This window comes from Camelus dromedarius, chromosome 3 (assembly GCF_036321535.1).
Source record: "Camelus dromedarius isolate mCamDro1 chromosome 3, mCamDro1.pat, whole genome shotgun sequence".
In the NCBI taxonomy this organism is placed as follows: domain Eukaryota; kingdom Metazoa; phylum Chordata; class Mammalia; order Artiodactyla; family Camelidae; genus Camelus; species Camelus dromedarius.
In genome coordinates this window covers 23,967,515-23,993,589 of record NC_087438.1, presented here as the reverse complement: position 1 = coordinate 23,993,589, position 26,075 = coordinate 23,967,515, and the positions used below count along the sequence as shown (strand labels likewise).

At 44.3% G+C, this 26,075-nt stretch overlaps 1 protein-coding gene across 3 annotated transcripts in view; it reads right to left on the bottom strand.

Annotated features, from left to right (window-relative positions):
• RAI14 (retinoic acid induced 14) overlaps window positions 1-26,075 on the bottom strand; it is a 139,654-nt gene that overhangs the window by 109,852 nt on the left and 3,727 nt on the right. For 2 of the 3 annotated variants that reach the window (XM_031443788.2, XM_064479937.1), the window contains exon 2: window positions 6,875-6,957. In XM_031443788.2, coding sequence (XP_031299648.1) covers window positions 6,875-6,910 — 36 coding nt within the window. In that variant the 5' untranslated portion in view covers window positions 6,911-6,957. Of the gene's footprint in view, window positions 1-6,874; window positions 6,958-22,476; window positions 22,567-26,075 lie in introns of all 3 variants that reach the window. The other variant, XM_031443789.2, reaches the window with a different exon arrangement.

Here is a 26,075-nt window from a genome sequence, read left to right as displayed (position 1 = left end):
GCTGAAAATCTCCATGGAATGAATTCAGAAGCAAGTCCTATTTCACTCCCAAGGAGAAGTTACGTACAGGAAATTGTCAAACAAAAAAACCTCAGCAACAGCTCAAAATAATTAGGTAATTAATTCAGAATAAAGAGATAAGAGGTAATAATTGAGATGATTCACTACTTGGGTAGATGATCAGATTTCTCCAAGTTTAGGGGCCAGGTTCTGAGTTTCATATCAGTTTCCAGCTGCAGCTGGAATGGTATCAGGTTTAATTAAGAATTCCCAGAGCTATGGTCTGGGGGAACTAGAATGAAGCTGTGGTCTAGTTAGCCAGCAATAGGGCTCCATGTAGCATCAGAATTAGTTTTCTTAATTGCAGCCAAAGAGCAGAGGGAAGGAGCATCTGTTGTCCCAAGCTGTACAAGTTCAAGATCTTCCCAGATCCTCCCCTGCCTGGGGGGTGGGGGGTGACACTAATGTTGGTGAGCCTTGCCACTGTGCGTAGTGCTGATAATGATAAAGTCATTCTGAGTCTTTACCCTCAGGGCAATAGAGCAGAATTCACTTCACGCAGGTTGAAGCTTTGTAACTTAGACATGAATGCCCTGTGTTCGCAAGCATGTACAGCAGCTGCCAGGAAGCTCAGGTGTTAGGAAAAACCAGGGTTCAGATCTCTCGGCCATTTATCAAATGTGCCTTTGGCCAACCTACTTCACTTCCCTCAACCTTCATTTCTCCCTCTGTAAACTGCTATGATAGCAATGGTCCTTACTGGGTAGGATTTTGTAAGCAACACACGTAAAGGGTCTGGTCCAGTACCTGGCACGTGGTGAGCATGCAGTCAATGAGGACTCCCCTTCTAATAGTGAAGGAGGATTAATAAAATGGCCGCACTTGGGCTAACAGATTGCTGACTCCTACGCTTGCCCTTAAAAGGGTCAACTGACCTGACTGACCCGTTGCTACCCACAGTTCCAGGCCCACTGTTAAAACTAAAGCTATTGATCTTACTGTTTCTACTTTATTCCAGTCATTGAAAGTAATAATCAAGCTTGGTCTCTGAGTCCTTCTCCAAGGTCACAGGACTGTAACCTTACAAAATAGCCTGAATTACCAAGAAGACCACACCTTGAGTGCTTAGGAGATAAAGAGATCTAACTGCTGGCCTCTGTAGAATTGGTCGCCTGGAGGCATCATGTCACCATTCTAAGTCTTTTAACGAGAAAATCATTCTTCTGCTTCTTATCGATGCTTTACTGTTTGAGCTCTGGCTATAGAACCACCCCACCCCCTCCCTAAGGTGGGCTCACAGTTTTGAAGGCACCAGCCTGCTGTCAGTCCCCTTTGCCTGGCAAAGCAATAAAATTTCTCTTTTCTACTAAGCTCCAAGACCTTGCCTCTGGGTTATTTGGCTTGTCAGGGACGGGGGCCGATCTTTCGGCAACAATTCCTGCGGCAGTTAGGTCAGTGATCAATATATGTTTACTCATGTGATTCATGTTATATGTTAAGCACTGACACCCACTAAAACCTTGTGATACTCTAGGCTCACTTTTAGACCCTGAAAATAGTCCAAAAGATGAGGAAACTGTGGAGCTGAAGTCTATGAGCGTGCATTTTTCAGCAGGGAGACGCCAGGGCTTTGGATAAACTGCTCTCAGATGCAAAGGGGTGGAGGTGTGTTTTGGGTTGAATCGTATCTTTCCCACCCCCGCCCACTGCAAAATCGATAAGCTGAAATCTTAAGTACCTCAGAATGTGACTGATCTGGAGACAGGGTCTTTACAAAGGTAACCAAGTTAAAATGAGTTCATTAGAGTGGGCCCTAATCCCCTATGACTGGTGTCCTTACAAAAAGGAGAAATTTGAAGACACACGCACACGTGGAACACCGCATGAGGATGAAGGCAGAGATGGGGGAGATGCATCTACAAGCCAGTGATGGCCAGAAAACCACCAGAAGCAGCTGGGGGGGTCATGGGTCAGATTCACCTTCCCAGCCCTAGGAGGAAACTCCTGCCAACACCCTGATCTCCAACTTCCAGTCACCAGAACTGTAAGACCATACACCTCTGTGCTTTAAGCCACTCCATCGGTGTGTGTAGGGCCGCCCCAGGACGCTAACACAAGGTGAAATCAAGCAGCAAGCACATTCCCCCTTTAAGAAGGGCTGACAAGACCTGGAAACTATGCAGCGTGACACAAACCTGATCAAATTCTCTGCAGAAGTTTACAAGAGCCTCATACCTCCACCCCAAAAAGGTCATCTCTGATGTATTTTAAAATCATGTCTATGCGGGAAAAAAAAAAGAGGCTTTGCTTTAGAACAGATTTGGCCAAGGTGCCTCTGTCAAGAGAGGCTTGGATTTTAAATACCTCCCCTGTCACCTTTTTTTTTTTTTTTTGCATGTGTGGTGGGGGAGGGGAGGGAGGCTTGGGCATCTGTAAAAATTTATTATAAATGACTAAAAACTCCTTGGAAGAAACACCTTGGCAGAGATGTCGACCGTCGACCTTGTGAGAGCTATTCTCTCAACAGGCAACAAATTTAAGCTCCTGTCTGAGCAGGATGTGTCTGGTTCCCCAAGATTCCAGGGCTGTGTGCGTTCTTTGGCTGAAAGCGGCAACCATTAGTAGCTGCTACATAAAGAAACATCATCAATTTAATCTCTTGTGGAGCCATCCATTTTGAACTGGTTGTCTTTCTTCTTTTTTTTTTTAATGGAATGTCCACTGCTTCCCTCTTACAATGGAAAACATAATTGGGAACAAATCTTTCATAAAATTAAACACACACCCACAAAGTAAACTCTAAAAGCCTCAACCACGTTTGAGAGGCATTTCTCAAGATCTGGTACAAAGATCTTTCAACCCTCATTCCCATGCCTCAACCTCTCACTCAGGGCCTAAAAACTGGCATTTACAAAGAAATTCCAGAAGCCTGAGCATTTTATTAGCAGAAGGAAATCCCAACCTTCTTGGCCTCATTTCTCATGATGACAGCTCATTTTTCCATGTGGAACCACGTACTAGTTGCTGCAAATGTTTAAAGAGGTAAAGAAGCTACTTTCAAACTATGGTCATAAAAGAAATAAATAGTGATGATTTAGAACTCGGTGCTTACTTTATAAGCATAAAAAGTCAAGCATATCCATTTTCAAAACTAGAATGAAAAAAAATTTACAGTGTTCTGATTAAAAGACTCAGAATGGGGCCACAGGCGCTCTCCTGGGCTCTTCAAGTATTATTATTCCACAAGTCAAGGGCAATTTTTGGAAGGCGAGTCCATCCACTGTGCTTCATGGCTGGCTCCCCTGTGTTACTCCTTCCTCCTCTCCTAACCATCGTTCCAAATCCTGGCCATCCCAAAGCCTGCAAGAAGCTTCACCTCCATAAAACTTCCCCCAACCTTCCCATTTCCAGTGACTCGCCGCTCTCTGAAAATCTGCAGCATTTATCATCCAGATCTCACAGTTGAACAACTCGTTATATCATCCTGGAGATCCCTTTAATATCTGCAGTCTACATGATTTGTATTTTGCCTTGGTTATTTCCTGCATGTAGTTTTCCTCCTCCCAGTGTGGTTTATGAGCTTCCTAAAGACAAGAAGCACGCTGCACATTTCTTTTACATCTTTTACAATCTCTAACCCAGGTTTAAGGATGCCCAAAATAAAGTTACAAATGGGAACTGAAAAATGTCATCCACAGTGGCAGGACACATGTTTAGCTCCATAACCTTCTTTAGCCCCTGTGGTTATCCGCAGGCTCCCAAGTATGTTTAGAGATCCAGGCATCTAGACAGGGACAGTGTCTAACCACAGCCCAGAGAACCGGGCTCATTCCCCAGTTCACACACGTAAACCACCCGACTTGGTAGCCATCTGGGTCAAGTGTTCCAGAAGGGATGCTCAGATGAAATTTCTGATAATCACATACTGGTCCTGGAGTAGCACAATGACCTTAAGGCCATCTAAGGGGAGCTCCTTTGGGCCATCCTGGTCCTTTCTCACTCCTAGGTTTTGCTCCCCAAGGCCACAAACCGATCTGGCGGCAGACCTCCCAGGCACAGGCGGGCTGAAACACGATCCCGCCAGCAGGTCACCTGCCTCCTCTTTATGAGAGCACGAATGTGATCTGCTGTCCCTCTCTTCCTACCCCCCAGAAACACAAAGAGCCCTTTCTTCCCCTTTCTCCTTTCAGCCTCACACAAAGACAAGCAGGAAAATTTGACGGCTGAGGGTTTAGGGTTGTTCTTTGAGAGAGACCACTCAATTCACGTAAAGCAGATTAAGGGTTTGGCTCACTGAACTGAATATAAACAGTTCAAAACTTGCTTTTCTTGTAACAAGTCATACATGTCGATGCACACACGTATACCCAAAACTGCAAACCCGAAGGCACACAGTGAAAGAAGACTTTCTCCGCCACCCCGTCCCAGCTCTGTTTCCCTCCTCAGAGGCAGTAACTGTTACCAGATTATTCCACCCCCTCCCCAGACCATGTACACTTTTCAGTTGACTTCTTATCGTGGCTTTCTAATTAAACAGAAAGGAATAAATATTTACCAAGCAGCTCCTAAGGGCCAGGCCCGAGATGCGTGTCTTACACGCATCAGCACATTTAACCTTCACAACAAACTCATGAGTCTAATACTATTGTCTCCACTGTCAGGTGAGGAACCTGAGGGTTCAGGAGAAGGAAGAGACTTACCCAAGGTCACCACGGACCTACGTCGCTTTTCCACGCTACCGCCTGGACTGTCCTGTTTCATAACATCAAAACCTCCGTCCAAATTTCCTCTTTCAGGAAACCTGGGCTCTGGAATCAGGCTACTTTGGCACAAAAACTGGCTGTACGACTTGGAGCTCTGAGAACCCAGGCAAGGGACCGGGGCTCCCTAGCTCCCAGTTTCATCATCTGTGAAATGAGCCTGGCAACAATACCCACCGCATGATAAGGTTTGCGGCAAGATTAAATGAAGCTCAAATCGTGAGCTTGGCCTGACGCCTGACGTACAGTAAATACTTCATAGGGGTTACCTATGATCGTTGTACAGCTGATGAGCAAGAAATAGTTTTCTTTTCTGGTTCTGTCCCTTCCACCTGGGAGTACAGTGGTGTAGCTTTGGGAAGCAATTTGGGATGAATTTGGGGAACCATCTGATGCTGTCTGGCCCCATAACACCAATTTCTTCTGCTCCCCTCCCTCAAGCTTGTTCCTTTAACATCTCTTCCCTTCGTGCTAACTGCCAAAATCACAGCCTTTCTGCTGCCAAACCCCAGAAGCTTTTAATAGTGCTATTTCTGTGATTTTTTTAAAACCATGGAAATATTTCAGTTTTTATTTAAAAACTAGATTTCAGCTACAACACTCTCCCTACTGTCACCAGTTTTTAGTTTTTAAACCATAAATTTACACTATCATTTCTCCCTGCCTGTCCCTGTTCATACAGTATGGAACTCCAGACTGAATACATTTTGCTAAAATAATCTCAACTTGTACAAATGGAAGCTGCCCAAATTCCCTTGGAAAAGATATGTTAACCTGGTCATACAACTTACAAACCCCTGTCTGCTCAACTGAACATTTTCCATTAATTGCCTTTTCTTTCTTAAATGGAAGTTAAACGAGGTCTCTAGGCTATAATATCATCGGGCCAGCAAATGAGGAAGCTGAAGGTTTCTCAGGAAGTCAGATGACCCAGGCTCACTCCGGCCAAAGGCCCATTGGATGACTTTGGCCAGGTCACTCCACAGTCTCTGAGTTTCAGGTAAATTCACCTGAAGAATGAGAAGGCGAGGCTAACTTTCTCCAAAAAACCCTTTTTTGCTCTAATTTTTTTTTTCAGTGGGACCAGACTCTGCAGTCATCCCACAAGCATCTCATCCGGTCTGGGCCTTATCAGGGCAGTAAGTTACATGTCATGATGCAGCCTCAGGAGATAAACCTCAGCCAAAAGGAGGTGTGCGTGTGTGACACATCAGCCTTAGAAGACGCAGCCTCCATTTATTGCAAAAATGCAGCTGTGCCAAGCTGTCACATAATTCACGGCAAAGCAATAAAATCCAGGTTCCCCTTTAATTACCTAATGTGAAATGACAGCCAAGCAAGCCCACTAGGAGGGTGACATATCTGTGCTTCCATCTAATCCCCTTCCACGGATCTCTCCCATTCAACAACTCTGCTCCAAGCATCTGGAGTGCAGCTAGTCCGAGGCTGGAATCTCAGCGGGGCTTATGAGGCGAACTTTTGTTACAATACCGTCGAGTATAATCCCGCTGCTATGTTATTCTTCTCCATTTTCTCTTCTGGGAGACTTTGTTTCATGGTTCTGACATCATAACTGGTGCCTCCAATTCAAAGGCTTTTATGATGAATAACAAATGAGGAAGAAGCCCAGGAATGCAGGGGTAGTTAAAGGTGCAGGAGGCAAGAGATACTGTTGTTTTCCCACACAAGCCTTAACAGAATTAAAAACAGTTCTCTACACGCCAAAACAAACCAAGCTAATATGTAATTACTTAACCATTCTCATGAGGCTGGCTTTCTCTAAAAATGACATTCTGAATCAGATTTGGGGGATGTTAGAAATGCTGAGGTAGTTTACTGATTTTTTTTGTTAAGATGTTTAATTGGATCGTTCCTCTCTCTGCAAGGCACAGATGCCAGAAACTTTTTAAAAATGTCATTGTGGGCAGCTATACAAACAAACAGCAAGGAGCCGGGAGCATGCCATTCACAAAAGCCACCCTGAGCGGGGCCCCAGAGCACACTGGTTTCTGTCGTTGATTAGCCCGGCGCCTTATCACGGTGCGGGTGGAGGGGTGTTTCTGCAGCCCCAGGAACACGGGTGGGACAGGCAGGCGTGAGTCACGGGTACTTACGTCACTCTTCCTGAACTTGGCTTTCAAGCTCTTCATGTTTAGTCCATTCAGCCTTCCAGAGCTCTAGAGGAGACGTTCAGCACCTAAGCAGAGAAGAAAAAAAAGAAATTCAGTATCTAGGTTTCCAAATCACACAACAGATGCTCCCTCCTGATTGGATGATGACTTTAGGTAGGAGACTGGGGTCCAATTAGGAAGGTGGTCAGGGTTAAGGGCTGGGAACTCGGTAAAGAACACGTTATTCCCATTTGCGATATCCCTAGAACCTTCTGACGTTGTCAAGTTAAAGGAAACTTTAAATCCTATCCCAACCTGTCGAACGTTAAAAGTAGAACAAGCTTAAGTAACTGAACTGTCATCGCGCACAATACAGCGTCCCTGCCGAACTCATCCTCTAACCAGCCTTCGAGTTATAGCTCTACCATCCGCCTCCTCTTCAAGGACCACAGCCGCGAAGCACGATAAGGAAAATTGTCCACGTTCCAGATGCCAGGCATTCCCTGTTTTTCTCAGTGTGGTTTCTTTTTTTTCCCCTCCCCTCCTAGATGCACAGGGCAGAGTGAAAAACGCAAGAAACAACAAAACCTCCCTCATCAAAATAACTCAGTCCTCAGGAGGCCACTCAAAACAGTGAAAGAACCAACCCCCTCCACGCCACCCTGAGGTCCCATGGGACCCAGCAATCCCAAGTTGGACCTGGAAGTCTTAAGAAACCACCTCACTTAGGAGGGGTCTGTGGTCCCTTTAGAAAGTGGAGGTGATTTTCCTGAATGGCAATAGTTCCTGTTTTCATCAGATTCTGCTAAGGGGTTGTCACCCTTCAAAAGTTAAAGCTAGTGATCTAAGTCCCTCATCTTCCAGAGGGAGAGACAGAGCCTCAGAGGTGAAGAAACCCCTCTGAATTCACAAAACCTCTAAGCAAAAGTCAGAACCAGACCAGGGCTGACTGATGGGCAAGTGCCTTTTCCACTGCCCTATGGCTTTCAAAACTAAAACCCACAAGTGAAATCCTGTGCTAAAATATGGTGCAAACTACCTTTTCCATCTTTAAACCTGGAAAAGGCACAAAGAGTGGAACCCTTGCGTCTTTTCCATCTTTAAACCTGGAAAAGGCACAAAGAGTGGAACCCTTGCGTTCAGGTCAAAAAGGCCAGATAAATGTATGCTCGAGTTCCCACCACACAGTAAGCACTGAAGAAACGTAACTTCCAGCCTCACCGGCCAGGCGGTGCCAACAGGGGAGCATTAACATTCCCGTCCATTTGGGAACTAAGGCAGAGTGGTCAGATGCTGACCGCAGTTGACTACTATTTTTCAAAGGCCTTTCAAGGTCATCTTGTTCCTCCACCATCCTTATTATTCTGAAACTAAACTGATTTGAGGAGAAAGAGCAGGGGAAAATGCAAGCAACGGAATGGCTGGACTCATCCCTTCGGGTCTTCATCGCTGCCTCCAGAAGTTGTCCAGCGACTCCCCGGTCTCTAATTTGTTGACTTTCATTATTGCTGGCACCACGAAGCAGGGTCTTTGGATGAATGGTACCAAAACCTGGTCATCTTAAGGCACTTCAGTGACATTAACCTGGAGCCACAATACTAGTGCAGCCTCTCTGTGGTCCCTTTCAATCTTTCCAGCCTCGGCAGGAGTGACAGAGTGTGTTGCCTTGGAAACTGCATGCACTGTAATTACACCTTGTTAATTGCCATGTTATTTAACCACAGAGAAGTCTGGGCTGGTCCCCAAAAGGCAAAGTGCAAACTCCAGGATGGTGTTTCTCAAAGGTGGCCCCTCCTTAATCTGACTCAGAAGGGCCTGGGGACAGGCTGCTAAATGCAAAATCCTAGTTCATAGCCTGTGGAAACTGAATCTCAGGAGCAGGGCCCAGGACTCTCCTTGGTTAAATCTTGGCACACAAGTTTGAGAAATGGGGCACGTGGAATGGGGAGTACCCTTGTCAAAAATTGCATTGGTTTAGAAAACAGTCTTTCTTCAATTCAAAACAAACCTTTTTTTTTTTTTTTTTTTTGCAGTTGGCACTGTTTTATTCGTATGGGTATACTGAAACAATAAACTTGTACTGGCATACAACTTATTTAAATAACTTTGTTCAAATTTTGAATCAGACATTGTTTTATTATAATAATGAAGTAATTTCTCCCTAGGAAACCTGCAAGCACCAAAGAAAGGGACCATAAAATTCAATAAACAGATTCGAGTGTCTCCTACAAATAGACACACTGCAATTAGAAAACATAATATGAATTCTTCCATTTTTTTTTTAGTATTAAAAAAAAAACCACCTTTTGATGAATCCAAGCAGAAATACTGACAGTCAGCTGTGATTCTCCACCAACTGTAGCTAGAAAACGAAATCATCCTTTGAGTTCAGCAACTTCCACCCTCTGGCTGAAGTGCTGATAACCAAGAAAAGAGATCAAATCCATGCAGCAGGAAAGGGAGAAAAGAGAAACCCAGACTTGGATAATCCACAAACTGTGTAGCCCACCAAGGTGGAACCAATCAAAGTGCTGTTTCAGTTGAGAACACAATGTTCTTAGGCAAAGGTGGATACTATTTTTATTTGAGGTCACAGAGGTTTTCATGGGTGTGGTGCTAGTTTTTTGGTGTGTTAGTCTTTGGCTGTCTCCCCCACCCCTCCCAGCATGGCAGTGAGAAGTATGCAAACTCTCAATTAAAGAGGATTAAGTAAATAAAGCACCAATTCCAAAAATTCCCAGGGAGAAGTATTAGCTGTGAAATGAATGCTTTCCTGGAGTCAAGGCTCTGGGTGTGTGAGAGCTGGGTGGTCCATGGGTATCACGCCAGGGGGTCAAAGGTAAAGAAGTTCTGGAAGCCTATAGAATAGTAACTTCAGAAACAAGAACTGTAGCTGGGGGTGAAGTTACTAACAGATCACTGCTTTCCCAGTATTGATAAAAAGGAGGATCTTAACACTTTGAAGCCATGAAGTGGGAAATCACCCATCCCTGAAATGTTGCTGGGCTCCCTCCGCCTCTGTACCTCCTCTTCCCCAAGAGAACCCACAAGTAAATCAGAGACTTGCCTTCCTTGGGTCAGCTGGAATCTTATTGCTACAATTCCCAAATCCAAACTTCCAAAGCCCAGGCTGGATACACTGACATCTACCAATTTAGTGAGGTGACACTAACAGCATTCCTTGGAAAAGTCACTTAATCAAGATGCTCAGTTCAAAAGAGCCATGGTGAAGCTGAATTGACTGCACAGCAATCTAATTTGAACGGTACAAAAAGGGGAGGAAATAGTACACATCTATGGGAAAAGGTGTGTGAATTAAGTTCTCCCATTTCAAGCAGAATAAAGCATATCTCCCCACGGAGCAGAAATGGTAGTCAGTTTACCCCCTGCTCAAATCAAAATAAGTCACTGACCTGTAGCCTCCATCACTGGTCCCCAGGCATCATGTGACACTGAGTCCATCGGTGAGGATGGAACAGGGCAGAGATGCAAAGGCTTATTGCCCTCTCATCTGTAAGACTAGATCCAAACAGGGCTTACTTATTAATCCATTTTCCCTTTCAAAATAATGTAAATCTCAATCAAAGCTTAACATGAGCTACTCTTATCTAATTCTAGCCTGAATCAAAAAACTTTGATATTAGCCTATAGAGCTTTATTAAGAACTAACAAGTTAGACCTCTGAGTATTAAAAATAACTTACAATGGATACCGAATTTCCTTTCGGGGTGGTGAAAATGTTCTAAATGTACTGTCATGATGGCTGCACAACCTGTGAACATACCAAAAGCCATTCAGCCGTACACTTCAAATGGGAAAACTGGATAGGATGTGACTTGTATCTCAACAAAGCTTTTTTTTTTTTTTTAATAGTTTAATACTTTACATTATCTTCTCCAATCCTTAGAATTAGGAAAATTCCAGGTTAGAAACCTCTGGACTGATTGAGAAAGAACTTCGAGGAAACAACAGTTAATAAGCAACGCCCTCGGCGCTAACACATGGTTGCTCTTAGACTCTCCTGTTTAGCTGCTCCTCTCCCGAAAGCCACCCCTGACAGAAATGGCTGGGAAGAAGTTCCTCTCCTCCAGCTTCAAACCACTCCTACCCCCACCCAGCCCCTCTTCTCCCCACCACATACGACCCAAAGACTATTTCATAAGACGTTGCCAATTATGTCAACATCTAAGGGCCCTCGTGGCGCCCCAGCCAGGTGTTTAGATTCTGTAATCAGTGGTGAGACTCAGAAATCTGTGATTGTATTTTATTTTATTTTTTAACTCCCCAGGTGATCTGGATGCCCAACTAGACCGGGAACCGCCATTTTAGACTCAGTGACCCCGTATCTGTACTTGACACCTTCATTAAAAATAATCTAGAGACACTGTCTAACTAGATATGCTAAATCAGTATTTTCAAGCATTGACTGAATCTTTCACAATATTGTAGGGGGTGAGAGGAGAGCCCTCTACACTAAAATCTAGGCGAGGAATCAGCTGGTTACCTATGGCCACTAAGAAACAATATTAATTCACAAAGAGAGGAAGACGGTAGCTGCACACATGTACATTTTCCTGAGTCACAAGAATATATTAGTATCCAAGACACCATACCACAGGATTCAAGGGTAGTGGCTTAAAATAATTCCCTCTGAATCATCCAGCAGAGGAAAATAAATAACAGAATAATAACAATGTCTTCACCCTAATTCTTCCATCCACGGAATCTCAGCAACAGCAGAGCACAAGCGCGCGCCCCAGACAGGCTTCAGAATATTTTCTTCAAGTGAAAAGAATCCAAAGCACTGAAGAAGACACTGAACAAATGTAAGAAACTAAAATTAAAATACTCCTCTCCTCGCCAGCATCTACCTCTTCTCCCGCGAGTACTTGTTTCCGCAGACAACCATCTCTCTGCAACAAACATGGCATTTCAACCGAAAGCTGTAAAAACACTCAGTTCTCTCAATCTGGCAAAACAAATACATGCTGTCAAAGGTCTGTCCAGACCGACCTTCCCGACAAAGATGTCCCTGACGACAAAGCACGTCACGCCACGCAAGCTGCTCCTGGGGGTAGAAGCTGCTTCCAGACTCTGCCTCTCAGACAGGGCCGTGCCTACAACAGGGTCATTGCTTCTGGAATAAAGACTACAAACTGGGAAGCAGAAGCCAGTGAGTTCTGACCCCCCCCCCAATCTATTTTATCTACAGCAGATCTGTTCTTGTCTTGTTAAGACAGGATCTTAAACATTTAGATCTCTGAGCAGACACTACAGAGAATTTAAAACTGACCAAGAGTATCAGTAGAGAATGATACAAAATCCTCCTTAATTAGGTGTCAAATACCGCAGGCATTCAAAAAAGTGGAAATCTTTGAGAGCTGGGAAAAAATCAGAGAGGTCTTCACCATAGGGGTAGGGGTTCTAACTGGCTTTAGAGGAAACTCGGGATTGGGGCAAGCTGGTGAGGGAAGGGCATCTTGTCAGGCCTTTCGGGGCACAGCCACCTGAGATCCTCCAGGCAAGGGTCAGACACCTGTCCCATCGCGGTCAGCAGTCCTGTAAGCTTCTCTCAGAAGGCTGAGTAGGCGTGGTGGGAATCACCACATAGCTCTCTCTGAAGAAAGATCCTGCCCCCAAATCCATACTCTCTCATCCTTTCAGACCTTGGACATGAGTAAGGGGTTCAAGGAGTCCCAGTATCAGTTTTCGGCATATATGAAAATGGACATCTCTGCCTGTTGACTTTGCAACAGGGAATTTTCATCTTGCTTATTACTTGGGTCCTGGCCATTGGCATAAAATCAATACATGTTTCCTGAAAGAATCTGTAGGACAGAGATATGGGTTAGGTGCCTGGATAGCCTTTAGGCTTCATCTTTGACCTAGGCAAGGCTCTTGGGCCCCAAATGGACAGGGTTAGCAGCACTGGGATCTGAGTGAATGAAAGGTGATCAGGTTTCACATGTGCATATGAATGCGCTAAGAAAAAACCACCAGCTCATCTGGCCTAGGAATCCTGCTAGGTGGCCCTGCCCTCCCCTCCCGCCTGCCCTCTCCTCTCATTGCTGGGCTCCTCCCGCTGCATCTCCCTAACCCCAGGCCGAGCTTCTAATGGAATGTAAATCAACAGAGGGCCACGACTATCAGATAGCACTCTGGGGCGAGTGTTTAGGCTAGAGATTTTATCAGCCTGATGCAAGGCAGGACAAGGTCTATTATTGTGTATGAGATTCTACCACTTCTAGTCAGGGAGCTCCTCAAGGAGAAAGTCCAGCGTGGGTGGACCCAAGCCTTCACCTCTAACCTCAGTTAAGACTCTCTCCAGGGTCAACGCTCAGTGGGCGGGTTTATGGCTGAGGGAAAGGATGAGGGAAGAATGAGTAAGCACTGAGGGTCAGATTGGAAGCACAGCGATACAACAGACATTTCATTCCAAAGGAAATGGCCAGTCCAAGATGCACAATTTCAAAGGATTTAGCTAGAAACTGCTAACAGGAGACTGGAACCATCACTCACAGCCAGGGTTTAAAGGGGGCTGAGCACATGGAGATTGGGGAAGGATCTTCCTTCGGAGAGAACTATGCAATGATTCCCATCTCGCCTCCTCAGCCTCATTAGAAAGACCTACAGGACCCCCTGGAGAGACCAGGCAGATGTCTGATCCTCACCTGGAAAATCTAAAAGGTGGGAGAGAAACTGGCCTCTGCCATAAGCATGGGAATGAAGGAGCAGTGGCTGCTGAGTTGTGATGAGCCTGAATGCTGGGATGTATCTGAGCACAGGTTTATGTTTCCTGTAAACCAGATGGAGACAGGTCACAAGAGAGGGTAGCAAGCTGTCTCGTATCCCGTCTTACAGAGTGGATTACAGGGTGAAGGGGGCAGAGAGCAGCTGATGCCCAGACAGAGAAGCAACGAAGCAAAGGTGTGTACATCACCTGCATCAGGGACTCAGAGGGGTCCCCAGTGATGGTCCAGGAGTGGAACATGGAGGGGAGAGGTTTGCGAGGGCTGCCATAACAGAGTATCACCCGCTGGTGATTTACACAACAGAAATGTGTGTCCTCACAGTTCTGGAGGCCAAAAGTCCAAGACCAGGGTAACACAGGGTTGATTCTGACTTTATTCTGAGGCCTCTCTCCCAGGCTGCAGATGGTTGTCCTCTCCCTTTGTTTTCACGTGGTCTTCCTCTTTGTGTGTCTGTGTCTTAATGTCTTCTTATAAGGACACGAGGCGCACCCCTATAACCTTATTTACTTTTTAATCACCTCTTTAAAGGCCCTATCCAAAAACAATTACATTCCGAGGCACTGGGTGTTGGGACTTCAACATACGAATTTTTTGAGAAAAGAAACCCAAGAGCAAGGGTCAGCTCGACACATCTGTCAGGCTCAGAGAGCCAGCACTGTCCCTCTAGGTACCATCAAGTAAGAATGTTCTTGCCCCTCTTACCTCTCCCCTCCCCCATCCCACCCTCAGTTTTACCACTGTGACTCTGGAGGGGACACAAACCATGACAGTTAGAGGAAGATGGCAGAATGGAGGGAAAAGTGGGGGAAAAGAGAAAAGGAAAGATACTTTCTTTCAAATCAAATTTGAAGTTTTCATCTTTATCTGAAATCCGGCATTCCAAGTTCTATAAGAATCTTTAGCAATTGAAGTTGACTGTAGAATTTTTTTAATCAAGAAGAATCAGAAAAGGTACAGATCTCATCCAAAGGCAAGAGATATATGAATTTCCCTGAATAAATTTTAAAGAGTCAGTGGGACACAAAACAAAGCTGCTTTATGATTATATCTTAGGTGTCTTATTTACTCAGCAGACTAGATACAAATAAATAAATGAATGAAGGACTAAACATGCAAGCTTTCCTAAGCATTAATTATGAGCTGAGTACTTTAATACATGTCATCTCTTATTAATTAACCAAGGTGCAGGTTTGTTAAAAGATTGCCCAGATGATAAAAGATGGGAGGAAGACAGGAGGGGGAGAAAAAAAGATATAAGCAGTAGTTTCATTTTGGCAATGAATCCTTTCTAAAATGCTCTAATATTTCACTTCCCTCCCCACCTCAAAAATGACCACATTCTTTTAAAACTGTAAATGCCATTTAGGTATTGTATCATAACAATCATGTAGTAAAACTCTTTTGAGAAAGTTAATCTTCCTCCCTATATTGATAACTTGCCTTTATCCAGAGGATGACGTTTCTTTTGAGAAACGGACACATCATTCTGTTTTAAGAATAAAATCTGCCATCAACTAGGACCAGTCTTGGTCCACGAATCAGTCTGAGCCACCAGCACTGATACAAAATTGGCCAAGGCTCTGGTAACATGACTATCTGGTCTGTCAAATCTGCTATTCACATGCTCCAATGAACCTACCAAACAAAAGCCCCAAGGTTATCTCGTGCCCTAAATCCATCCAATTTAAAAAGCACAGTCTTAATCAAAACAAGCTACCTCTGGAATATAAAAATCACTCTAGGACTAAGCAACTCCATGTGATTATCCCTCACGTTGAGGTTATTTTTAAGATGATCTCTAAGACGCTGTTCCTAGTCTTATGTTTCCAGATCTTTGATGCTCTGTCTAAACACACCACTGTGTCCAGGTCTCAAAGCAGAAAAGCTGCCCTGCACATACCTAGCAATCAACCCCAAATGGCAAGGCTTAAGTGCCAATAAGCGCCTTATCTTCTTTATCTCAAATCCATTCCTTAGATTTCACTCATCTAAAAATCCAAAAGGAACCAATCAAGTTCAAAAACACAGGTCCAATCCTCCAACATCACTGGTGAAAACATAAAACGTGGAAAGCAAGTCATTGTGGCCAGCAGTTTGGCAGTTTCTTAAGAAGTTAAATATAAATTTACCATTCAACCTAGCAACTCCACTCCTACGTGTCTTGCTAAGAGAAATGAAAACACATGTCCACACAGAGATTTGTATGTGAATGTTTATAGCAGCCATACTTGTAATTGGGAAAACGGGGAAACGAATGAAATACCCATCAACTAGGTAAACAAAATGTGGCATTTCCAGACAGGAGTGTGTCTCAGCCAGCACGAAAAAGGAACAAAGTATCGATACATGTGCAGCACAAAACCACTATATGAAGTGAAGGTTGGACACAGAGATTGTAAGATTCCATTTGTAGGACTTGTCCAAAATAGGCAAATTTATAGACAGGAAGTAGATAAGCGGCTGTCTAGGGCTGGGAATGATAACAGAGAAGGACTGCACATGAGCAGGAGGGTTCTTGCTGGGGTGAGGGAGATGTTTTAAAACTCAACCGTGGTGATGATTATACATCTCTATAAATCAGAAATTACTGAACTGTATTGTACACTAAAATTGGTGAATTTTATGGAATGTAAATCATACCTCGATGAAGCTATTTTTAAAAAGATCAAATACAAAAAGTGAAAAGGAGGTCCATGTGCAAAGTTGTCAGGTAGTGAAAAATAGCTTTGGAGTGAGAGGGTAGCTCCACTGATGGTTATATTTGATTTTTGATCTTGCTCTAGAAAGATTTAATTGCCAAATGATGGTTACCAGGATGTCACTGGTCCTTGACTTGGCTTTAAAGTGGGGCAACTTGGACTCTCCACATGCTGGAATGTGGGAAATGTCATTTATGATGATCACAGTGGTTCTCTTTGGCTGCTGAATCCTTACCCAGGCTTCCAGTGCCTCCAGTAGTTTTCACAATAAGGAGTAAATAAGTTAATAAAATGGATTCTGTGAACTCTGATGCCCTAGGAGCAGAAGTGGGGGAGTAGGCTGAGAGCACAGCAATCATTTCTGCTGCCCCAGCTATCATGTTTGGATGTCCTTCGGACAGCATGTGTTCAAACCGTACGTTGGCATCTCTGGTCCAGCAGAGGGGGTCTCTGCCCCCTTGAAGACAGCTCTCCGCATTTTCTCTAACATGTTACTGTGCGTGCTGTCTGACCTGGGGTCCTCACAGCCTGCACTCCTCTTCTTCTAGAAAACTGCCCTTCTCCCCTCCCCTGCTCCCCCCTCCAGCCAGGTTATATTCTGACTGTAGCTGTCCCCAAGAGATGTGTCCTCAGCAAGGCTATTCAGAGACCCTCCCTGGCATTTTCGGAGTTGGGGGAGGGGAGAGGGGAAAGGGCAGTAGAGAAGGGAAAGGAGTGGAAGGGGGAAGGGAAGATCTTCCTCCCTGGAGGAGAAACTGGGAAATCCGTGAGCCTGACGGCCGCCCACAACCCAATCCAACCCCAGCACAGAGAACTGGTTTGAGGGAAGGAACCAGGGAGGCCTGATTCCAGGGATTCCTGAGGCCCTGACACCTTTTTAGCACAGGGTTTGGAGTCATATGCGCCAAGGCACCCCACTTCGAGCCTCGGATAGTTCAAGCTGAGTTTCCGTCACTTGCAGTCTGAGTGTGCTGACGTGTTCTTTGGTGCCGTCTCACCCAGTCGATCCTGCTCAGCCTGTCCCCTCAGATGCCACAGTAAAAGAGGGGCCTAGAACTTGGACAGCACTGCTGCAGCCTGCCTTTCTGTCTGTCCAGCTCATTTCTGAAGTCAGTAGCTAAACTCACCTTAGGAACCTGCAGAAATGAAATATACACGCTCCAGAGTCTCCCTGGGCTGAATACAGGGGTGACCTAAAAGGTCACCTGAACCTGCAGGTAAGGGAGGGCACACTTATCATTCACTCGTCTAGCTATTAGCTGCTCCCTGATCAGCTCTGCCCCAAGCCGCACACTCTCGCCCAGCCCCACCTCCAAGCATTCCGTTCTTTATTCACCACAGAAGACCTAGCCAGCAAGCCCCATCTTCTGGGCCGTCTCCATTCTGAAAATATGTTCTGGCTCTTTGACTCTCCTACAGGAACCAGCCAACAATGAAAACAACTATGATTAACTGGAAATGAATGGCATTAGACTTTTAAAAACCCTCCTGAGATAAAAAGCCATTGTGACAGCTGGGCCCAGAAGGGACCCTGTGCCGCAGCTAAGGATGAATAGGGCAACTCTTTAGGATAGGTGGGGACAAGGAGAGAGGGGCAGACAGTGGGAGAGCTGCCCTGGAGGAGGGAGTGGAATGCTGGGGTTCAGCTGGACCAGGAGACCTCGGGGCCCAAGGATAATTCTCTGAGCAGTTAGTTTAATCCTTCAATATTGCTGAAGATATGATACACAAACATGCTCTCACTTACCCTAATTTATTCTAAACAAAATACCGGGAAGAGAAACCCAACACAGAGGCTCAGTCACCAAGGCATCACCCCCCAGGGGCTACGCCAGCCTGGATTTGCCACAATACTGTCCGCGCAGCGCAAATGGAAAAGCCTCTCAGATCCTTTCCATTAGAAGCCCCAGGCTGCTCCACACCTGTGCTATGTGGGGGGGCCCATAACCGCCTCCCCAGTGAAGACCAACTCCTGTTAACTGAATTTGGTACCCTGGACATTCTGTCTCAGTTTTCAACCATTTTCTGTGTTTTGGGACAAGAAGAAAACAGCATTAACATAAAGGATGCAGAATGCTTCTATCAACTGTAACAAAGACTTAAAGATTTAATACACACTTACCCAGTCCTGTGCCCCACACATGTCCACAAATCCACATACCTTGCACCTTAATCTACAAAGGTTTACAGAGTAAAAATATCATAGCTACTTGAATTTGCATATCAAGAACTTGCAACTTAAGAGAAAAAAATAGATTGTATTTAGTAATATACACCGAATACCAACTATGGGCCAAGTACATAGGGGATGTAGAAATGTGGACCATACATAATCCTTGCCTACAAGAAAGGGAAAAAAAAAAAAAGGTCCATGTAGATGAATGCACCTGCATGAAAGCAGAGAGATACAGGTTTGTAAACCAAGAACACAGGTGGCCATTATACTCTGTGGCATCAATTTGTGATGAAGCTACTGTACTTCCCTAAGGAAATATGGAAAGCTAAGGGCAAAATTCCAGGTAACTGGGTAAAGATGCGGGGAAGCTTAATCAAACAGGCATCTATTGAGGGCACTCTAGGTGTCAGGTGATACTGAAGTGGCAGGACCTACAACATGACATACTACTTAGACCAGTGCTGTCCAGTACTGTAGACATTAGCCACACGTGGCCCGTGAGCATTTGAAACATGGCCAGTGCAAACTGACATGCACTGCTGAAGTACAAAATACACAACGGATTTCCAAGACTTCCTACGAAAAAAGAATGTCAACCATATCATTAATAGGTTGACTGAATACATGTTGATAGCATTTCAGATATACTAGATAAAATATATTATTACAATTAATTTCATTTGGTTCATTTTCCTTTTTGGGCCTACTGGAAACTTTTAATTGACTTACAGTGGCTTGTATTTGTGGCTTGCTTACGTTCTGTTAGACAGTGATGCTTTAGACTTTCCCTTTGAAGACTGTGATGACAGCATCCAATTAACAGTAACAGTATGTTATTACTTACAAGGCAGGCACAACATTAAGCAAAAAAAAAGCATATGTTATCATTTGGCCAAAGTGGTACAATTTATAGGTGGAGGAGGCTAGATCGACAATCAGGTTCAGCTCCTGAGCCCAAAATACAACACGGGACTGCATATTGGACAACACCAGTAGTAAGAATAATTAAAAAAAAGGTCTGGCCAACAGACCAATCTTTTTACAACTTAAAAAAAAAAAATCAGTCACCTTCAAAAATGGACAGTCCTCACATTGGCAGCTGGCAGGACAGAGCTCCCTGAAGAAGGATGAATGGACCAATGTGAAAAAGGCCATTCCCCCTGGCTGTCTGCCCTGCCTCATTCCAGGGGAGGGTAGCATTTTTCTTTCTTTGTTCTTTTAATACGTGGAGCATATACATAATGAATAAATCTAAAGAACTCACCAGTCAAAAAGATCCTTTTCCATATAGCTTTGCTAAAGATACCAAGTTGATAACAGAAAACGTGAAGATAAGTATAGACAAGCAAAGTGGCTATTTTTATACTCGGCTGAGCTGGCAAACTACAGACTGGGGTGGAGGTTTCCATGCTTTCGCGACAACATGGAAAAGCAGAACTTTTAGATATTTCGATGCTTCCCCATCATTAGGATCCTTCTGTTCCTTAAGAAATTATTCTAATAGCCTGCAGAACAACTCTCTCCAAGCTATAAAAAAGATGAAATATTACAGTTCTTCAGGACAATGAAAAGCGCCAATATAATAATAAAAGCATATCCTAGAACAATCACTAGTGAGGCGGGAAGGGGCAGGCGGTGCAGGTGAAATCTGGTCTGGGAGCCACACACAGAAGCACCCACGGCCGGCAGGCTGCCACCCAGGCCTGAAGCAGATCTCACCGGGATAGGGTGAGCGGCTCTTTGTTTCTTTCACAGTCGTGGATATAAACACCCACTCTCAATGCAATGAGAATCAAATGCGCTTTGTTCCAAGGGGTATGTGCTTAAAATAATCAGGGGTTGTTTTAGAGAAGAAGAAAGCAAGCTTGTTGCCAAACAAGGCACAGAGGTAACAGAGCCTCAGTAGATGGGTCAGGAGATGGGCTGGGACAGGAGTCATTCTGAGAAAATCTCTTTCTAAGAGGCTCTAGAGGAAAAGCAGTAGAAAAAGTAAACAAACAGCACACCCAACATGGTCTAAAGTTGTGGAGCGCAGAAGGAATCTAATTACTGAGGAGCTGATCAAGATTGCTGGCTGGGTGTGTACATAAGGCGAGCGGCAGAAATGAGTTTTTCCTTTAAAAAAAAAAAAAAACTAGGAAATCCTGAATGGTATACAGATAGTGTCCATGCCTTTATTTTCAATTTTTCTCCTATTAAAAAAAAGCTCATTGAAAAGAAATGTGAAACTTTTTTTCTCAGAAGAGAAAAATGGTATAATCCCAAAGAAAATTAAGGATTTTTTTAAAGCAAAACTTCAGGAAGGTTCTGAGAGCATTCAAAGCAACTTTGTATCCATGATGAATGTGGACTGGGTCTGAAGCAAGATTCACTTGAGTGGAGGGTATAGCTCAAATGGTAGACTGCATGCGTAGCATAAATGACGTCCTGGGTTCAATCCCTGGTACCTCCTCTAAAAATATATAAATGAATAAATCTAATTACCTGCCCCCTCAAAAAAAATAAAAAACAAAGAAAAAAAGATTCACTTGGAGAGAGAATGGCAGGCCACTCACCACCCAGCCCCGGTGAGGCCTTCAGTGCAGGACCTCAGGGCCCGGCGTCTGTTTGTGGCTCTGGAACAACATGGGTTTGAACGGTGCGAGTCCATTCATATGTGGATTTTTTTCAATAAATATATTGGAAAAAAATTTTGGAGATGTGAAACAACTTGAAAAAACTCAGATGAATCGTGTAAGCCTAGAAATATAAAAAAATTAAGAAAAAGGTATGTCACGAGTGCAGAAACTACAAGTAGATACTAGCCTATCTTCACATGGGCATAAGGTGAGTGATGTTGAATATAAAATTAATAACGTGTTAGTTTTCTTACTGTCTGGTGACTTGCTTTCAGACAACTACATTACTGTAAAGGATGCCTGCCTACTTCCCTCCCTCCCTCTCATAATTGGAAAAACTGCTTATCAGCCTATCATCGTAGGTAAGTGGTCTTTTTAAAAATGTAACAGTGTTTCCATTAGTATATTATAAATATGACTGTAATATGTATGCCATAAAAATTTTATCACCATTCATCCATTAGTGTATAGGCCAGGCTACCTCGAAGCAATGGCATCACTTACACGAGGCTACCAGCAAGCAATCACACTGCTGCTGCTTCGTTTTAATGTGTGAATCGTTATCCCTATAAATATGAATATCCTTTCGCTTCATTTTTGACGTCTAGTGTTAGTAACACGTATGACATCTACCATGTTTTGCATCACCTAAGACAATACTGATGTGGGCTCTGACAGACAATTCATCTTGCAAACAGACAACATAAACTTACGGTATCAATAAATACGGTACATACTGGAACTGTTTTCTCTTTTCAGCTTACTTCACTGTGCGACTACAACATATAACACATAAAACATACGAAACCTGTTAATCGCCTGTTATCAGGAAGGCTTCCAGCCAACAGGAGGCTATTAGTAGTAAAGTTTTGGGGGAGTCAAAAGTTACACACGGATTTTTTAACTTTGTGCGCAGTAGGGGGGTGCCCCTAACCCCCATGTTGTTCAAGGGCCAATGGTATTTTTCTTCTTTGCCAAAGGCAGCTGGAAGGAAGAAAAAGCCACCCACAGGCCAAGAGCCTCCTGGCCAAAGTTCCCATGTCCTCTGGGGTGGCTGGGAAGGGGCCACTGGGAAGGGGCCGCCCCTCCCAACAGTGAGATGACTATAGGTCCCCATCACCCTCTGGAAATTAGATCCCTTTCATTTTTGAAAAGGGATCAATCACCAACAGGTCAACTCTCATAGGAGGAGACAGCCAAGTTCTGGAAGCATTCTCGTCAAATTAAGAGGCTGAGCACAGAATTTGTCAACTCACTGATAAAGCCTGACCAATGGATCTGTTTCTGTGGTTCCCGCCCAGGAGGATGCTGAGGGCCTGCATTCCAGGTCCTTTTCTGACCTCTGTGCCACGTGCCTCACCTGGGACTCCCCACTGGTCTCCAGCACAGCTTTTCTGAGTCACCACCCGTCTTCTTCACTGATAACAAAGGTACAGGTCACTGTTTACATCTGAGAGAAAGAGACAAACACAACAGCTTCTATAGAAGCCTGGTGCCAAGAGCAACCAGCACTAACGGTCACGTCTAGCTCCGCCCCTTACTAACCGGGCCACTTTCGGAGGGGTCGTTTCTCTTCCCTAGACCTCAATCTCAGATGTAAAATGAGTTCCCCCCACCACTCCACTCCAACCGTTAACGGTTGCCTTGTGCTCCAGTGGAATGTAAATGTGTCAACCTCCTTACAAGTCTAAGCTCCATGGAGGCAGGCAGTGCTGTTCATCCTCAGTCCTCTGCTACTCAAGGACTCTCGGAGCATGTACTGCTCAGGGGGGATCTGCCCGGAAGCTGCCAGCCTAGGAACAGACTGACTGGTGAAGAGAAGGCACTCAGTTCAATTAAACTGTCTTGTTGAAGGAGCCAGAATCAGTTGCCCTTTGTGACAGGTAGGTCCACATTCCTTTTGGCCCAATTATTGACTGAAGAGGTGGAGGATGCCGCCGAAGATGGACAGTGACAGAACAAGCTTCTGAGTGTGGCTCCCAATGGCCGTCCCTTCCCCCAGTGTCTGCCACTCCCCACAGAAGGGTGAGTTCCTCTGGAAGAGCAGGCTTCTGGCTGAGGGCCAGCTCCCCAGTGAGGAACTGCGGTCCCATCTTCCTCAGGTCCCCTTGGAGGCAGCCCCAGAGGCTAGGAGGCCAAGATGAGAAGGACAGGACAAGAGCAAGTGGGGGATATCCCTCCTCTCCAGGCTGAGCAGTCAGAGATGCACCCCCGTGAGCTTCGAAGCATCACAGATTAGAGCCAGGGACATCTCAGTTCCCTCCTGCAACAGCAAAGAGGACACTGCTCCCAGCTGGAAAGCAGAAAATGAGGCAGGCCCAAGGCTAGACCAAGAAACGCTGTCCTTGGGATGAGACAAAAAGACCCATCCTTAGAATTCATCACATCTCTGTGAAACAGTCTTACTACAGCTTCACTTTTTATCACTTCTAAATAGCATCTTATTGCACCCACTAGAAATAGTTTCCAAAAATGGTCAATGGTACATAGACTGCTGGGTGTGGCAACTAGTGACTGGTTTTCTTACTGGGGGTATAAAACCCACAATTAGTACTTTTCACTCCTGTGTGATAGGTTATCTGGGGAACAGCGGCACATGACAGAAAACAGACCCCCTGTCATTGTACTCTTGATCCTGAAGAGGTAGCTATTAAAGGTAAACAGGACAAATGCAACAAGATCTTCTCGGTACATTCAATGGATCTTGGGTTAACCTGGGGATTCCAAAGTGGTTCATAAGTGGGCCTAGCACAGGGAGTTCCATGAACCTCTCGAAAGTGACAAAGATTCCAAATGCAGAGCATCACTGCATACAAGCACATCTCCCCTAGGGAAAAAGGTCCAACCCCTGCAACCCGATTTGCGAAAGTATTCACCTATGACTCAAAAATATTTAACAATCACTGCTCAGTGGCCTGCCTCAGTTTGCAAGACGAACTCCTCTTGGAGGAAACCCTTGAATCTGCGCTGCCCTAGAGTAAAGGAAGCTTCTCGGCCTTTTATTCCCAACCCGTGAGCTCTGTCAGAGCTTTCTCTTCTGGCTGGGTTTCTGTCAATTCAGCCAGCAAGAGGAACCAGACAGATGTATGACAGTGAGAAGAGACAGATATGCTGCTGTGGCTGTTAAAATTTTAGAGTCATTTAGCTCTTTAAAAAGAAAACATTCCAGATTAAGCAAACTGAATTCATCTAGAAAGCAAAGGGGGAAAAAAAAAAGATTGATATTGCTGTTACCAACTCGATATCTAATAGGGATAAGAAAAGTCGAACTGATGTTTTAAAAAGCAATGTAATAATTGATGGTGAGGGAAATTCACATGGTAGAGGATGAACTGTGTTACGTTACTTGATCAACTTTGATGTTCGCTAAATGTCAGTTTAAGGGAAAAAAAGGAAAAAGTCTACATATTTTCTACTGTGCCATAAACTTCTTGGACTACAACCAACTTTTCTCACAACTGGATTCTGTTCATTTCGAAGCAGGGATGTTCGAAGCATGAACTCCCAAAGGTTGCCCCTTACCCAGGGGTGACCAATGGTCATGGAATTTACACGGCAGGACACTATTTCCAGTGAACACGACTTACTACAGAAAGAACTGGAGTAGCTCACAGGTAAGGTTAGATGAGGTGGGACCCATCATACAAAATCAGCTGGTGAAGCAATCAAGACAGTGAGTTCTCCAAAGGGTGGACGGGGAGCAAAGGTGTTTCTTAACTACAGATAAGAAAATTAAGGTTTAGGGAGGTGACATGACTTGCCTAAGGAGAAAGGAGGACACCTTCTGAGCTTCAGCCTACATTTTGCTACCTCCACTACCTCTGCCTTTTGATTACTGTGTAAATTCTCTAGACTAGGAAAGCTCACTCTCTGATGACCACCATGAAGGGCTTTTATGACCCCTGGGACAGGTTGGTGTTGTTCAATGTTAACCACCTACTATGTGACAGACACTCTACTGGACACAGAAAATACAGAACTGAAGAATGAGGCACACTTCATTCAAAGAGAAAAATGTTTGGTTTTAAAACACATGGTCAAGCCTGCAAAGTTACTTATTAAAACACTGACTAAATTTACTGATACCCATCAGCAAGTCTGATGTTAAAGACTAGACCAGTCTGTCCATCGTATATAGTCAAACATTAATTTCCCAGTTTCAGCTAACAATCTTTCTCTTTCATGAAACCACCTGTACTTTTCAGCTCATGGGTAGCAATAAAAAAGAAATCTCTAAATCATGTAGCATCTTAACGATTTTTTTAAAGAAAGGATACCATCCATTTCATATACCTAGGTAAACAATGGGGGGGAAATCTAGAATCCTTTTTCCTATCGCCCATTTAAAATATACCCAAGAGGCCTTTGATATATTTAGCTTTGTTTTGTCAACTCCTATATTCATCATTTCTCCTACATGGAGAAAATTCAGTTGGCTTCTAGCAAAATAACACACGGCACTAACAGTGTATGTTCTCAGTACCATGAATTAAGGATTTTATGACTTGGCAGTTTAAGTGTTCCTGGGCATACCAGTATAGCTATTGGTTGCTCCTGGATCTTCAGATCAAGGTCACTACTCCCCCCAACCACAAAACAAAAACCTCAGGATAAATGCACTAAGTCAGCAATGATGAGTAAACCTTCTGCAGCAATTCAGAAAAATACACTTTCTGTTCTTAAGAAATTCAGTGTGTCACTCAAGACCATTGCCAGCCTGTCTGTCTGGATCCTGTAGGGGATGGAGAGTGAGCATCACTTGGTTATGCATCTTCCACATTTAAAGTGCTGGAAAGTTAAGGTACCAGGAAAAGGAAAGATGGGTGTTCTTCTGAGCATCGTGGTACTTATGCTTTCCTCTGAATTCAGGTTTAGGCAAATGTTGGCAGAAAAAAATCTGAAGACACAAGTGCTTTGTGGGATAGATCACATAGATTGAAATAGAGTGCTTTCTTTATA